This window comes from Tenrec ecaudatus, chromosome 5 (genome assembly GCF_050624435.1).
Source record: "Tenrec ecaudatus isolate mTenEca1 chromosome 5, mTenEca1.hap1, whole genome shotgun sequence".
NCBI classification, from domain to species: Eukaryota; Metazoa; Chordata; class Mammalia; order Afrosoricida; family Tenrecidae; genus Tenrec; species Tenrec ecaudatus.
In genome coordinates, this window is record NC_134534.1 from 90757371 (window position 1) to 90769562 (window position 12192).

General features: G+C 44.0%; 1 protein-coding gene across 2 annotated transcripts in view; it reads right to left on the bottom strand.

Moving 5' to 3' along the window:
- The window catches only part of PHF2 (PHD finger protein 2), a 114007-nt gene that overhangs the window by 38022 nt on the left and 63793 nt on the right, over positions 1–12192 (bottom strand). For both annotated transcript variants that reach the window (XM_075549739.1, XM_075549738.1), the window contains exons 2-3: positions 3171–3256; positions 1425–1539 (exon numbers count right to left, since the gene is read on the bottom strand). In XM_075549739.1, the coding sequence (XP_075405854.1) occupies positions 1425–1539; positions 3171–3256 (201 nt within the window). The remainder of the gene's footprint in view (positions 1–1424; positions 1540–3170; positions 3257–12192) is intronic.

The following is a 12192-nucleotide window of genomic DNA, read 5'->3' on the forward strand; positions in this document are numbered from 1 at the left end:
AGAGATAACTGGAGGACTTAGGCAAAGGACAAGGCAGTATGAAAAGAGAACAGGCAACACTGAAAAAGAATTTAGAAATTCTAGAAGTGAATAATTCATGATTGAAACAAAACTCAATAGTTTATTACATGGTAGCAAGTTAAAACAATGGCGAATTTGATGAAATATTTGAAAGACAGAATGGGGAAGTGTGATGAAAAGAGAAAATAGAATTTTCTCTTCATTCTTCATAATTGAAACATGACTCCTTAGAAAAAGAAGACCAAAGTAGGAGGAATCACATTTGCCAATTTCAAACTCGCTGCAAAGTTTCAGTAATCAAGACTGTACGATACTGGTACAAGGAAAAACACCTATTGATTAACAGTTCTAATTGAGAATAGAACTGAGATTACAGGAATAAACTCTGACATTTATAGTCAACTTATTTTAAACAAGAGTGGCAATTCAATTCAATGGGGCAAGAATAGCATCTTCAACGTATGATGTAGGAACAACTGGATCTCTAAATGCAATAGAATAGAACCTTTCATATCACACGCAAAAATTAACCCAAAATGGATCAAAGACTTAACTGTCGAAGGTAAAAGTATAAAATCCTTAGAAGAAAAGATGGGAGTAAATCTTCATGAGTTCAGATTTGGCAATGGATTCTTAGATATGACACCAAAAGTACAAGCAGCCAAGAAAAACATTGGACTGCATCAAAATTAAAAACATATGTTTCAAAGGGCACTATCAAGAAAGGTAGTAAGACAACCCACAGCATGGAAGAAAACATCTGATAAGCGACTAGTATCTAGATTATGCAAAATAATCCAATTCAAGATCAAACTCACTACCATGGCGTTGATTCCAACTCACAGTGACCCTGTAGAATAGAGGAGAGCTGCTCCTTGGAGTTTCTTTATGGGAGCAAGCAGCTTCCTCGTTCTCCTGTGAAGTGGCTGGGAAGTATGAACCACTGACTTGGTGGTTAGCAGTCTGCCACTTAATGCACTGTATCACCAGGGTTCCTCATCCCAATTCATGGGAGGGAGTTCAAGCTAAACTTGCGGTTTCACAGCCAACGGGCTGTGCTGAGGGGGTGCTCTGAGATAGCAGCTGCTCAGCAAAAGATTCAAGGGCAGAGGCCAACAGGACAGGACAATGAAGTCCTTTTTTCCTACTCCTCTGCCCAAGGATAAAATTTCTCCAATAATATTCTTCCCAGAGGCAGTATTGTAAAGAAGGTCTCTTATAAGAAGTGGTAATATCGACAATGGGAATGTGATGCTGCCTCTGGAAGATACGGGCTCCCACCTCCTCTGCCCTCTGCTTGCCTCAGGCAGGCTCTCCTAGAGCCCTGGATCCCTCTTCAGCCATGGGCCCTCTGGGTGGACAAGCAGTGGCCTTTTGGGCCCTCCCCATGCCAGGCTGCCCACCTAGGGAAGGTCCGGCTCCGCAGTTCCTTAATGAAAAGCTGGCTCCCATTCTGCACAGGCTTGACATCAGGCATTGGTCCCTGCTCATGTTTGTGCCAGCTCCGCTTCTTTTTCACTGTAGAGAGAAGGGGTCAGTCACCATACCCTCCCTCTGGAGAACCAGGCAGCCAGAATGCAGACCCACAAAGTCGTGGGTTGGTGTCTATGGATACAACAGGGCTCAGAACCTCCTCACAGGCAAACTTGAGGTCCTTCTGGAGATGAGATCCCTACCACCTAGCACGTCCCTAGCTCTATCACCTGCCCTCCACCTCTAAGGGTAGTCTCTTATCCCCATCCTCTCACCACCTTTCTGAACTCAACTCATAGTACCACTGTCTAATACAACTGGCCCAGAATCTGGAAGTCTCCAAGGACCCCTCCCATTCAGGCACCTAGACTGTTGAAATCTCCATAGAGCCACCTCTTGAAAAAATCTCTAGCCAAGGTCCTAACATCGCTGCTCATAACCTAGACTGCCACCACTCTCCTAATTGAGCTGACTGCTGCTATCCCGTCACCCTTAGCTTCATCTTCCAGGACAGTGAGTCCTATCACCGCCATAACTGAGAGCTACTGCCCCTAGGCCCAGAGTTCACAGAGCTAAGAACGCCTGGTTTATTCCTTCGTTCTCCCCTCCCTCTCCAATTAGCACTCTTTCTGGACCTTACACACATTCTCTCTTGCCCATACCCTGGCACCCACTGCACCCCCAGGCACACTTCCAAATGTCCTCTGGGCCCAGCTCCAACACCCTGCCTTTCAAGGAAATTCTGTTAGTGATAACTCCCAGCATACTCCATACTACGGACCTCCCAATACATATATACAAGCATGCATACACATGCACCACACATGCACACAAATGCACCATATACATGCATGCATGTATATGCATGCACAGATGGGCACATACATGCACACCCCCACACAGGGTTGTGTGCTCTGCAAAGGGAAGGGATGACTTCTTTTTCTGTGATCTCTGTCCCCCTCTAGCCTGTTGCTTAGTCCTGAGTAGACACATAGTTGTGAGGGAAGGGCACAGCCATGGTCAGATACACCTTCTTGGACTTGCCCTGAGGGATCTGGAAATGGGTTCATCCTGTGAAACACTGAGATTCGGATCCAAGATCAGAATTAGAAGGGGCTCCTCCAGGTGCCTGGTAGTCAGTCGGGGCCTAATACTAGTGGCTCTCCCTCAAGTAAGGGCTAGCATGCAATACAGGGTAGGATGGCTAGTGGTAGGGAAACCAGTCCTCCAAACCTCCAGGGCTTTGAAGATGGAAGAACTGATGCTGGACAGTGGTGTCCCTGGAGAAGCTGGGGAGTTTCCTCACTGCCCTCGGCTGAGGGGCCTTCATTCCAAATTGACTTCTCCTTTCAGGAAGGAGGGACCCTTCCTGGTTTCCCCATGAAGTTAAAGATTCACAGTCACAGCCTAGTATTTTTGTTTGTAAGAACCTCTGATCTCCATGAGCAAGATGTGAGTGAGTAGCATGGAAACAATAAGATCCAAAGAGTCAGATAGAGAATCAGGATGCTTCGGGAAGCACTTGACTAGTCCCTAAGGCCTGACCCTGGCTCTACCAGTTTCTAGCCAAGTGGCCTTAAGCAAGTCTTGACACTCCTGTCTGTCATACAGAGACACAAGTGTCAGTGGCCGGTACTTCCCACTTCGGCCAGGAGCAGTGGGAACTCCTTACTTACAGGTTGACTTCCCGTGGGTTTTCTCACAGTTCGGGCAATGGTATATGTCAATGTCTGGTGCCTCTTCCTCTTCTACCCCAACACAGCTGAAATGAGACAAAACAGACACCCATCACTCACATATCAGCAACCCCAGAGCCTTTCTATCTGCTCAGCTCTGGAAACTTGCTAAGTCTAGAAGGACACAAGGCCTGGACAACCAAGCACAGAAGGGCACAGCATGAGATGGGGATGTGCCCTGGGCCAACAGGGACCAGAAGAGTTCTAGGAGTCTACGTGGAAGACATTTCACCAAACTAGGTCGGGGCAAGGAGGCGGGGAACTCAGGGAGTACCCACAGAAGCAGGTGGGGGCAAAGTGGCAGGGCTCCAAGACCTACCCATAGGAGAGGCAATAGAGACAGGGCAAGCCAGATGCTGGGGGCTGGCTCTGAGCACACTGCGTCATGAGATTCTCTTGGGCGAGATCCTTCCTTGACTTTTCTCCACACACCAGGAAGTGTGGGCACCCAGGGAGAAATCACAAAACCCAGAACTGAAAGAATCTTTGGTTCCACCTCATCTACCGCCCTCCCCCCGCCCCCCGCACTTCCTTTACAGATAGGAAAATGAGGTCCAGAGAGGGGAATTGTGCCCAAGGCCTCAGAGCAAATGAGTGGAGGAGCTGGATTTCCCAATTGCCACAACTGAGTTCCTGTGGCCTCGCTATCATTTTATAGTACACACACACCCCATTGCCGTCTCCCCCCCCAGTTCCCCAGACACTCCATGGGTTCCCAGCTACATGTTTTGCCAGGCTTCTGCCATTCTTGTAGGAGTAAGCTCCCATTCAACTCATCTTCAGAGGGCCAGGGCCAAGGCCCATACCTAGAACCAAAGTCTACCAGAAGACACAATCAGGACCCTGAGGAGGCTAGTTTCCATAGCACTGTGCAAGGCCACACTGACCCTAGAGCACAGGATAGAGCTTTCCTCGCATAAAACCCAAATCTAAAAAAAACAAACAAAAAACCCAAATCTCAGACCCAGACCAATGCAAGGAATGACAACAACAAGCTCTGATGGACATGACACACATGCTAAAGAAACTTCTCTAGAACAAGCCCAGTCCAATGAAATTATCGTGTTCCACTCTGGTGATGTGTGCCACTGTTTATTAGAAGTGAAAGAACAGCTACTATTTATAACAAATACAAGGGCCTATTTAAGAAATAAGGATCCTTGGAGACTCTCTGAGTTAGGTATTGGACTGATAACTGCAAAATCAGTTCAAACCCACAAGTTTTTCCTTGAGAGAAAGACGAGACTGTCTCCTCCTATATAGTCTTGGAAATTCTATATAAGGTATGCATGGGGATCGAATGCCAAAGTGGGTTTGGATTTTGGTTATACAAGAGGAATGAACGCAATAGATAAAGGACAACTACATAAACAGAAAAATGTAGTGAACAAATTGAAAGTGTTTAGCCTTCTAATGAGAAAGTAAATGTGGATAAAACTGACAATAAATACAAATGGACATTTCCCTAGAGCCGCTCCAGAATTCTGATGTTGGGATATTTTAGGTGGCCAGCTTTTGGAGGTTGTTTGTACTCTGACTCAGGACACACTGTATAGAATCACCCCCCAAATAAAAGTAAATCACCATTTCCAGAAATGCTGTCAGTCACATTTTAGCCTAAGAGTTTTCTTCCTTTGTTTTATGTAAAGGGAGCTGACATGGATTTTATACTTATTAAAAATTGGTAAGCTTCAAAACCTAGTTTTTGGCGAGAGATTCATGGATATGATGCTAAACAGTAACAACAAAAGACAAGACAGGAACTTATCAGACTTAATGTAAATACTTTTGTGGATCAAAGAGCTTTATCAACAAAGTGAAAAGGGAATCTATAGTGAGGGAGAAAATATTTGGGTATTAAGTGAAATGGCTTCAAAATGTTCATGAAAAACTACAGTTAAAAGACAGTGAGATTTCCCCACAGACTTTCTGAAGCCCCCAGTAAATCTGATAAGGATTTAGGATAAAAAATTCCTATAACTCAACAATAAAAAAGACCAGGTCATTAAAAAATGGGTCAAATGTTTATTTAAATCCTTTAGACACTTTTTAATTAATTTATTTGTTTTGGTGTTGTTATTGTTTAAGAGTTCTTCATGTATTATGGATACTAAACCTTTATTCCAAACATCATTTTCTCCCAATATGAAGATCTTCCCTTCACTTTGTTCATAAAGTTATTTGATGAGCAAGAAAAAAGAAAAGGGTGATGGTGGTGCAAGCAAAGGATTTGAACAAAGAATACTATTTTTAAAAGTCAGTAAGCACCACTAGTCATTTAAAAACACAAACAGCTGCCTATGATTCAATTCCAACTCATGGTAACTGATTGTATTTCAAAGCAGAACTAAGCCATCAATGGGCTGATCTTTCAAAAGTAGATTGCCAGTCTTCTTTCCAACTCGAAGGAGATAAGAAGTTCTATAACATGACACACCCGTGTAACCTGGGAGGGCTTTTTATTATAACATTTTAAAACCTATATAAATGTTGGAAGATTAGTAAAATAAATATTATATTCCTTTCAGGCTCATTCTCCACTTGTTAACCTTTTGCCTCATTTGTTTTATCTCTTGTGTTCTTTTGGAAATGTACGAATCAGTTACAGACATCAAAACCCGTCCCATAACATGGCAACCTGCATCTCCTGAGAACAAGGATATCTTCCATGATAACCACAATACCAACACCCAAGAGCATGGACATTCATGAAATATATTCTCTAATGAATATATAGACTGATGTATTCAGATGTTCAGTTGTATTTGATATCACATTCAACTTGGTGGTCAGGTCTCTGATTCTTCCATCTCTCGTGCGCAGGTGTGGAGGTTCAAGCAGATGACCCATGTGGGTCTGTCTGGGTTCCCTTAGTCAGATTCAGGTACTGTTGACTTTTTTCTTTGAGTGTATAATATGAGGATTGTGCAAGTGATGCATGACCTTCCACGTGCCTGTTCATTGGGAGCCAGTCAGCTGATTCCAGTCCCTAGGGTACTGTGTGTCTAGCAGAGTAGAGTGCTCTGCTACCAGGTACTGGGCTGTGATTCTGAGAGGGGTCACTGCTCCTGAATGGCCCTACCCATGGCCTCATATCAGGGGATGACTCTGCCATGATCAGTTAAGACATTAAGTTTTCCCCTTCATAATACTGTATGCCCTGGGAAGGTCTTGGAAACCTGGGATTCTACTTTCCTCCCAGACATCCTGTCTCAACCTTCAGTACTCTATTGGTGTCTTAAGACAAGCTATGGATATACTGTGAAGAACACATTCTTGGTAAACCAGAATTGGAGTTACTTGATGGCTGAAGCCCCAGGGAATCAGGTGTGTGTGTCCCTGGTGAGCCTAACACTCTATGAACAAGACACGCACCAGCCATTTCCCTCTCAGGGCGGGAAAAACCTTCAGTTCCCTGAACTCACAGCTACCTCACCTGAAAGACTCCATGAAGATGTGGCACAAGGGAACGAGGACAAACCAGAAATGTAATAGCAAGATCAAATGATAACAGGACCCAGTGTCTGATATTTCTCATATAAACTTGAAATAATACATCTGTGATAAAAGTTGTACGAGTGCCCAATAAAATGATTAAAAAGAAAAGAAATAATACATCCGTAAGAAGCATCGGTTGAAGTGTAGTGCTGGCAAAGAATGTTCAAAGTACCATGGACTGCCAAGAGAACAAACCAATCTGTTTTGGAAGAAGTACAGCCAGCATGCCCGTGAGAGACAAGCATGGTAAGACTTCATCTCATGTAGTTCGGACATGATGCCAAGAGAGACCCAGTCCCTGGAGGAGGACATCATACTTGGTACAACAGAAGGACAGTAAAAAAGAGCAAGCCCCTTGACAAGATGGACTGACACCACAGCTGCATCAATGGACTCACACATAAGAACAAGTGTGAGGATGGTGCAGGGCTGAGCAGTGTTTTGTTCTGCTGTACACAGGGTCCCTATGGGTTGGAACCCACTCAACAGCACCTAACTACAACAACAAGGAGCAGCCCTGGTAACATAGTGGCTACGTGTTAGGCTATTAACTGCAAGGTCAACACTTCAAAATCACCAGCCGCTCCATAGGAGAAAGATGCAGCTTTCTACTCCCTTGAAGAGTTAGTCTCAGAAACCCATAGCGGCAATTCAACTCCATCCTTGTAGGGTCGCTATGGGTTGGAACTGACTCCATGATAGTGAGTTTGGTTCTCTGGAAGGAACAACCCTAATGGCATAGTGGGTTATGAGTTCGGTTGCTATCTGCAAAATCTGCAAGTTGAAGCTACCAGCCACTCCCCAGGAGAAAGAGGACGTTTTCTGTTTCCATAAGGATTTACAGCATCAGAAACCCACAAGGGCAAGTTCTACCCTGTCCTATTGGGTCGCTATGAGTACGAATGCACTCAATGGGAATGAGTTTGATGTTTTCTGAAAGGCTATCTTATTAAAATCTTACTTCTAAGATTATTTAAAAGAATAGCACTTCAAGCAGATGTTCGTATCGAGGGGGATAAACACCCCAGACCATTTGCCTTCCGTATGTGAAGTTCCTTTAGGCTCTGTACCAATACAGCTGTGCCCCCTGGACAAGAGGTGGCGATCGGGGTAAGGAACATGTGGAGCCCTCTCCAGTGGCTTATGAGTGCTCACCACAGCCCACCTCCTGAACATAAAACCCAAACAACTCAGAATAATGGACCAGCTGTATAATTTATCTAAGAAACATTAACACCAAACTAAACACCACCTTTCAGATATGTCACATCCACCTGAAGGAAACCTCGTCCTATTCCTGATGTGTAAACTAAGGGCACATTGCACAATAAGACCTTTTGGGCGGGAGTGGGTGGAGAATAAAAGCTTTGTCCGTTTGACAAGTACTTTAAATCATGACTAAGTAGATGTACAGAAAAGTATATGCACATACTTGTTCTTAAATACACAAAAGGAGGTTCAATATCACTGATATATATATATATATATGGCACTAGGATTGTCTACTCAGACAGGCAGAGTGTGTGTGATGTGCATTTGTATTGGCGGAACTGCAGACAAACAAGTTTTCTCATATAGTCTAGGTGGAGACATAAACTGGTACAATCTCGTAGATGGTAGCTACTGACAACTTATGCATACAACTTTGTGTGTAATCCACTTCTCTGGAAAAGGACATCATGCTCAATAAAACAGAAAGTCAACAGAATGAGGGAAAGCCTCAATAACATGGATGAATACAACAGTCGTAACAATGGAGTCAAATATGAGGGGTGCCCCCCGAAAACTGGTTTTTCCCCCAAAGCTATGTATTTAATTTTATTTTTACATAACAACCATATCACCTTCAAAGTACTCTCTATTATATTTAAGACATTTGTCAAATCTGCAGTTCCATTCTTGGAAATATTTTTCAAACTCGTCTGTTTGAATGCTGACAGTACCTCCCTTGTGTTTTTCTTCTCCTCTTCTACGTTGTCAAATAGCTGTCCTTTCATATCCCTCTTCCTTCTCGGAAACAAAAAGAAGTCCCACGGAGCAAGGTTCAGTGAGTCACAAGTATGGGGCAAGAGAGGCATGCTGAGGTTTGGGTTTTTTTGCTAAAAGCTGGCACACTGAGATGGCTACGTTAGTATAGACATTGTCATGGTGGTAAAACCAGTCCCATATCTGCGTTACGCTATCTTTTCAGAACCTCTAAATGGAAAGCTTGATTAACAGTCTAAACTGGTGGAACAAACCCCAAATGCACTACGAGTACACATTTTCATCCGGTCCAGGGAAGCTGATGGACATCCACAATGAGGTTTGTCATCAATCGACATTTCATGTTTTTCGAAACAAGAAAACTACTTGTAAGTTTTTCCCATAGCGCTGTCCTTGTAAGCTGTGTTCATCATCACAACAGAGTCTGCAGCATTTTTTCTGAGCAAGAAACAAAATTCACAACTACTCACTGTTCTCTTAAATCAGCCATCACAAAAAACAAGGTTTGAGCAAAACTGCTTTTACGAAAAAGATTCACTGTGACCAGAGAGAAGCTTCCCAGGTGATGTCACTGGGTGCACTACCTCAGAGCAAGTTGCTCAAAGCTTGCTTAGCGGGAAAAATGCGTACTACGAAAGCTCTGCCCAGCAGAGCTTTTTGTCCCTTTTGGGGGCACAGGCCCTTGTATAGCAGCAACCATGAAAGGAGCACAGGACGAGGCAACACTTCATTCCATCATCTACAAGATAACCTTGAGCACCAGCTGACTTGGTGGCACCAAACAACAAATAACAAGAAAGGAACACACATGGCTGTGACCCTGATTTGGACTTGGCCTCCAGAACTGTGAGAAAATAAATGGATGTTCTTTAAAGCCATCCATTTGGGGCATCTGTGTTGCAGTAGCACTAGGACACTAAGGTATCACCAGTGGAGCATTTTATACCCAACCAAATGCACTGATGATTGTGTGTGTGTGTGTGTGTGTGTATGTGTGGTGTGTGTGTGTGTGTTGCATTTGTGTTATACTGTAAAACTAGCACATCCAGGGCACGTCAGTATCCACAGGGAAACAATAAGCAGGAAAAATGTTAACATACACTGATGTCACATCACTTCTGGGTGGTACCTAAAGGGCATAGTTTTACTCTTAAAATTCTTTTCTATACTTCCTAAAATGTCTAAAATATGTATGGACTACTTTTGCAATCAGAGATATAAGAAACAAACATCATAGATGACTCATGGGAATGAGGACATATGGCAATTATCATTAAAATGTAAAATATATGTTCATGTTTAGGCCCCAAAATCTATTCCAGGAATCTGTCCCATAGCAAGAAAAACTCCTGCATGCATCACATACTTGGATGCTGAATTCGGCTTTATTTATAGCACCAAAACCATAAAGAATCTAAATACTGTCAACAGTAGGTGACTGAAAAAATTGTGTCACTGGTGAAAAGCAGTATCCTCTCCAAACAAAGACAAGACAGATAGTAAGAAGTCCCCGAGTCACTTTTAGAGCTTGTCTAGAGCTGTGAGACACATGACTTGCTCGTTCCCTTTTAAGATCTGAGTACAGAGACCTAGGGCACCCATGCTGCCGGAGGAGGCTGTTAAAAGACGAGGGTTTCCGTGATCTACAAGTTATTTCTCATCTTTACAGGACCAGTCTAGTCTTCCTTAATCTTTTGGGGAAATTAGTTCCCAGCAACTCGCACTGCTATTGTTATTATTAAGAGCTCCAATTATAAGTCAATGCTGACTCATATACAACATGGTCCTGGGTCATTTTCACAACCATCCCTTGAACCACTGTTTAAGTCCACTGTTACAGCCATGTGTGTCTGAGTGCCTTATAACCCCAGGGAATACTCATCCAGCATTATATTGGACAATGTTCTGTGCTGATCCATAGGTTTCACTGCCTAATTTCCTGAAGTAGACCACCAGGGCTTTCTTCACAGTCTGGAAGTTCTGCTGTAATCAGCGCACTGAAGGTGACCATGTGGCATTTGAAATATCGACGGCAGAGCTTCCAGCATCTTAGTAACACACAAGCCACCACAGTATAATCAACTACTTCCGGATTAGAGAAAAGGCAGACTTTCAGCCATCTTCATTGGCCCGTGAGTACGATGCCACTCCTTTATTATCTAGGGGCAGCTGGTGGCTCTGCGTGGACAGCAGACCTCTTGCCTGCTTGGTGCAGGTGTCCTCATTTCCTGGCAAAGGCGGTCTTCCAAGCAATGTTGTTCTTCCCTTTTTACTTCTTCCTTCAGTGTCCCCACCCCCACCCCACTATGCAACACGTGCATATGATGCTACATTTTGAAATCAACAAACTACAAAGAAAAATCTTAGGCATGTGTCCTGTGCTTCCTTACAGACACATCCAAGGAAACATGTGGCGCTAGCATGGGCCACCTGGTGGGCATGCCGAGGTACAAGATTACAAAAATTATCACAGTGCGGAAGTCCCATAACAGAACGGCTAACTGAAAATGAGTATAAGCTGTTCTATCTTAAATATTACTTAGAATAAATAAAAGCATGGGCTAGAATCAGAAAATGACTGACTGGGTCATTAGATTATGAAGTATGCTTTTTAACTTTAGATCTCCTAAGGAACTGCTGTCTCTCTAAATGTAAAAGCAAGGCCTCTGGTGCTCACGGCCTCTCCTGCTCTGCAGTACCAGAGACTTTGCTTTTACATTTACAGAGAAAGGTGGATCTCCAGGGAGCCCATGAAACCTGACACTAACTGTGTGTGTTGCCAGTTAGAAGGGCCAAGCAGGCTTTTCCTCCCATGGACACTTAGTGGTCAGGGCTCTTGGAGGAAAGGGCAAGAGGGATTCCTGGAGCAGACACACTAGCTAAGGCTAGGCTGGTCCTTCCCGCTCCTGGCCCCGATGACACACTGACACACATCGCAGCTATATGAGAGCCAGCCATTCCTTTTTATGCTGTCCACGTTAGCACCCCCCTGGCCCTGGAAATTCAAAAGGCACTCAACAGACACTTATCTCTCCATTACACACCCCTCCCTACAGAGCTCTGAGATTTGCAAGGCACCTAGTCATAGGTGCTAGAAATAGAAAGCTTCACAACCCTGTGCAGCCTCACTAGCCTGTCATAGTGGGAAATAGATGGATGACAATACTTGAACTCTAAGCTTCCACAGAAAAGATAAAGTAAACAAACATTAGGGAGAAAAAGAGACCAAACAAACACAGTGAACAAAAAGGCAACCAATAAGCCACTGGCACAGAGCAATTGTGACTTAGAGCAAGCAGCATTGCGATTGGAGAAGAACACAGATAACCTGCCTCCGAGCACCCCAGGACTGTATCAGTACCCACATCCTGATTAGCAATCAGAGAAGTATGGTCTCCCTGCTTACCTTGCATAAGCTCCCAGTGACCCAGAGGGGCAAGGGGCAGCCACCTTCACCCCTACCCACCTACCGGCTGCC